This window comes from Psammomys obesus, unplaced genomic scaffold (genome assembly GCF_907164565.1).
Source record: "Psammomys obesus unplaced genomic scaffold, mPsaObe1.curated_primary_1811, whole genome shotgun sequence".
NCBI lineage: Eukaryota > Metazoa > Chordata > Mammalia > Rodentia > Muridae > Psammomys > Psammomys obesus.
Window position 1 is genome coordinate 29,467,993 of NW_026587216.1, and position 3,817 is coordinate 29,471,809.

Consider the following 3,817-nt stretch of genomic DNA (forward strand, 5'->3'; position numbering starts at 1 on the left):
CCGGCGGGGTCGCGGCGGCGCGCCCCGGGGGCGGGGGCCGTCCCGCCGCCGCCAACGCCGCGCGGGAGCGCAGCCGCGTGCAGACCCTGCGGCACGCCTTCCTGGAGCTGCAGCGCACGCTGCCGTCCGTGCCCCCCGACACCAAGCTGTCCAAGCTGGACGTGCTGCTGCTGGCCACCACCTACATCGCCCACCTCACCCGCAGCCTGCAGGACGGCACCGACGCCCCGGGAGACCCCGGCCTCGGCGCCTTGCGAGGCGACGGCTACCTGCATCCCGTTAAGGTAGGCGACCCGTCCCGGGTGAAAACCTGGTGACATTTCAATCACGGTCAAATGGACTAACAGGGCTACTGAGGATGTTAGGAAAACACCATCACGTCTCGCGTAACTGTCCTGTTAGATTGGCGTGTATGTTGAGTGATTTGGTCTGTATTCAAATTAGCCAGGAGACACCTTTTCGCGTAACTTCTTTACACAGACCTGAGTTTTCACCTGGAGTACAGTGGTCAGTACGTCATCTTTCAGACTGCTTTCTCTGTATTTGCTAAATTTAAATGTTCACATCTTTGTCCCACAGTTCTGAAATATTTGAACACAAATACAATTAGAACGCAGTCTCTAGTAGCTAAGTGCTGAATAGATTACGGCTAACAAAAATGAATTAAATTCTGTTGAAATGTAATAAAACACATTCTCTAGTGTTTGTACTTAAATTTATAGAGTGCATTTTAACAAAACTTACTTTGAAAATACATGGCCATAGACTTAAAGCAGTTCAAATGTTAAGTGTGAAATATTATTTATGATTATTTATGATAGAATCCATTCTGTCACTGAGTTTTATAATGTAACAGCTGAAAAGACACTCATTACAATTAAGAATTTTGTATTATAGTGAGCATTAGATTAATCCAAATATCCACTATCCAAATATCTCACTAAGAGATAGCTTTCTTTGACTTGATATTTGCCATATATTCCAAGAAAGTTCATTTGAGCATTAAGATTTCAATACCAGGCGGGCACGATGGCACATGCCTGTAATCCTAGCACTAGGGAGGCAGAGACATGCAGATCTCTGAGTTCAAGGCCAGCCTATTCTACAAAGTGAGTCCAGGACAGCCAAAGCTACACAGAGAAACCCTGTCTCAATTTAGAGCAAAGTCAAGTCTTTACCTCAGTGTCACACAAGGCTTTCTTGAATGAGAAACTGCTGGAGACGTCCGTGTTGGAAAGTGGCCATAGCAAGCCAGCACTAGAGTTGACTCACATTTCAAGTGTTTTTACAGTCATAATTGTTTTAAGAAAAATCAATCTAATTTGCTGTCTGCTCTTACAAGCCAATGTCCATGCTATGTGAATTTTAAATGTAGAGATAATTATAGAAGGCCAATGAATATCTCATAAAAGATGAAATTGATGACAGTTAACAAGTGACTGTTTTCAAATAAGAAATTTGATCTGATACTATGTAGAAATCTCTGCTTTAGGACAGGGAATACAACTGTAAGACTCAATCCCTGCTCTAAGTGAATACAATATATAGCTAAAAATATAAATTGTATTATAGTACTGTAAGGACAAATATACTTATTTAAAAAAATAGTCTAAGTGGAGTTTCAGAAGACAGAAACTTCACATACTTTGTTGAAATTGCCTGTCTACATTTTATGGCTACTGCTGAAATGTTTAAATATGAAGTCTGTCCTTTACATAAAGGAAATAAAAATGTTCTGATCGTTTCTTACCTTGGAGTAAGTAAAGCCTCATTATAAACTACCATAGGTAGCCCCTCGTAACTGTTCTAAAACTACTATTCCTGTAATACAGCAGTGTTTCTCAGTGCTACACAAAATACTAACGATATTTAACAAATATTCCGGCTCTGTCAGTTTGAATCATCAGTCCTTTTTACCAATATTATGAGCATGTTAGAATGATTGGGGGCTGTGGAGTATGGCAGATGGCTGAGGGGGGTACAGTCAGGATCGTATTCCTGGTTGGAGTTTGCCAGACCCTGGGGTCTTTGCATTAAAGTGGAAGAAGGGAAGTTTAAGAACTGAACTTCTGCAGCCTAGTCTAAACCTATTTTTATCCACTTGGAAAATTAGCAGTTTCAACCAGCTCTAGGGGCCCAAAGGGACAATTCTCCCGGAGAAAAGCACAGATGACTCTCTTGATTGCCAAACCCCATGGGAATCATTGTCCTTAATGATGATAAGCAAGAATTTTAAAACTGTGGGATGCTGCTGTTTGGGGACCAGTTAATTAGAGTAAGGGAGCATTTTTTTAAAGATCTTCAATTTGGGCTCGGTTTTGGTTAATTGCTATGTTTTTTATAAGTTTAAACAAAACTACATATTTTTAAATATACCTTACGCTAGAGAACAGAGTATAATGACACATACATGCACATGAAGGTGCTATAATGAATTTTATTACTTTGCATGCAAACCTAAGAATTTATAATATATATGATTTAATAAGCATACCAGAGGAAGGGTGCAGGGCTGTGTTCTCTGATCACACGTGGAGACGTTTAAATAGGACTCTTCTTGGCTGCCACAGAAAAGCAGCTTTCCTGATAATATCATATATCCAGTTACTAACATTTTTATTTTTTTCTTCAGTTTCACTTAGCATATGAAAATTTTGCCTATTTGTGAGATACATGATTGTGTTTCAGTGTGCATATTCGGTCATGTTCAAGTCAGGGTGATCACGTCTGTCCCTGCTGACACTGGATATCTGTACTATAAATGTTCAAAAATATTTCTTCAGGCATATTAGAAAACATAAAGTGCATTATCATCATCTCTAGTCACCCACTGGGAGACAGAAAACCTACACTCAAAAGTGCGGGCTGTTTTGTGAAAGTTGCCTGCCATTGCTGCTCAGGGGCTGCCGAATCCTTTCAATGTAATGCCATTCTTTTTCCAGCATCTACTTCGTATATAACTGAGCACTGTTTCTTCAGAATTCCTATTTTAAGCTTAATTTTGCTTTAGCTTGGAATTAAAATACAGTGGTAGACTTTCCACATTTCAGCAATGTTCTTGCAGTTCTTGTCAAACACACGTCCATCATTTTTACAGTTGCCGTCATCGGTAGCACTGATACACAGTCTTCATGTTGTCCCATAGACTGTGTAATTATGCTCCTTAGCAGCTAGGTAACATCTCGTTAGCACTGGTGTGTTTTAAGACTTGAACATTACATGCCTGCACTGTATGCCATCGATACTAACTCTCAGAGGCTTATTTAAGTACTCTCTTTTCAGAAGTGGCCCATGCGATCAAGGCTGTACATCGGGGCTACTGGCCAGTTTCTGAAGCATTCTGTCTCTGGAGAAAAAGCAAACCATGGCGACCCTCCGGCGGCCTCACGGCCTTAGGCTGTCTCCTGGCGGGCTTGGACAAAAGTGGTGGCTGTTATTTTAAAGTCTGTGAAATAACTGTATTTATTGTATTGGACCTAACAAACACTATTTCTGTAAGCTTACACTGAAATTGTGGTTGAATATAGAAATCTGTCTAAATAAATGTAGAATGGAATAATCAGTCCTATATGAAACTACATAGCTTCTATGGTCACTGTGTCACTGCTGCATAGTAAGGGGAAGCTATTAGGAGACGTGAAAGACACACAAAAGCATATAGTCGTATATAACCAAAGAATACGCACATTTCCACATTTTCTGTAGTATGTCTATTACAAAACGTACGTGTCTATTACAAACTTACGTGACTACAGCCCTTCTAGTTCTAAGAAATGAAACGTGGAACAGGCGTGGTGGTGTGTGTCTATAGTCCTAG

The 3,817-nt window shown here is 40.7% G+C and overlaps 1 protein-coding gene across 1 annotated transcript; it reads left to right on the forward strand.

Moving 5' to 3' along the window:
* Nucleotides 1-2: 2 nt before the first annotated feature.
* Tcf24 (transcription factor 24) lies at nt 3-3,562 on the forward strand (the record flags this gene model as incomplete). Its single annotated transcript, XM_055603578.1, has 2 exons — nt 3-284; nt 3,283-3,562. Coding segments are annotated over 2 exons (396 nt in total), but the record flags the coding sequence as incomplete, so codon positions are not given.
* Nucleotides 3,563-3,817: the final 255 nt, after the last annotated feature.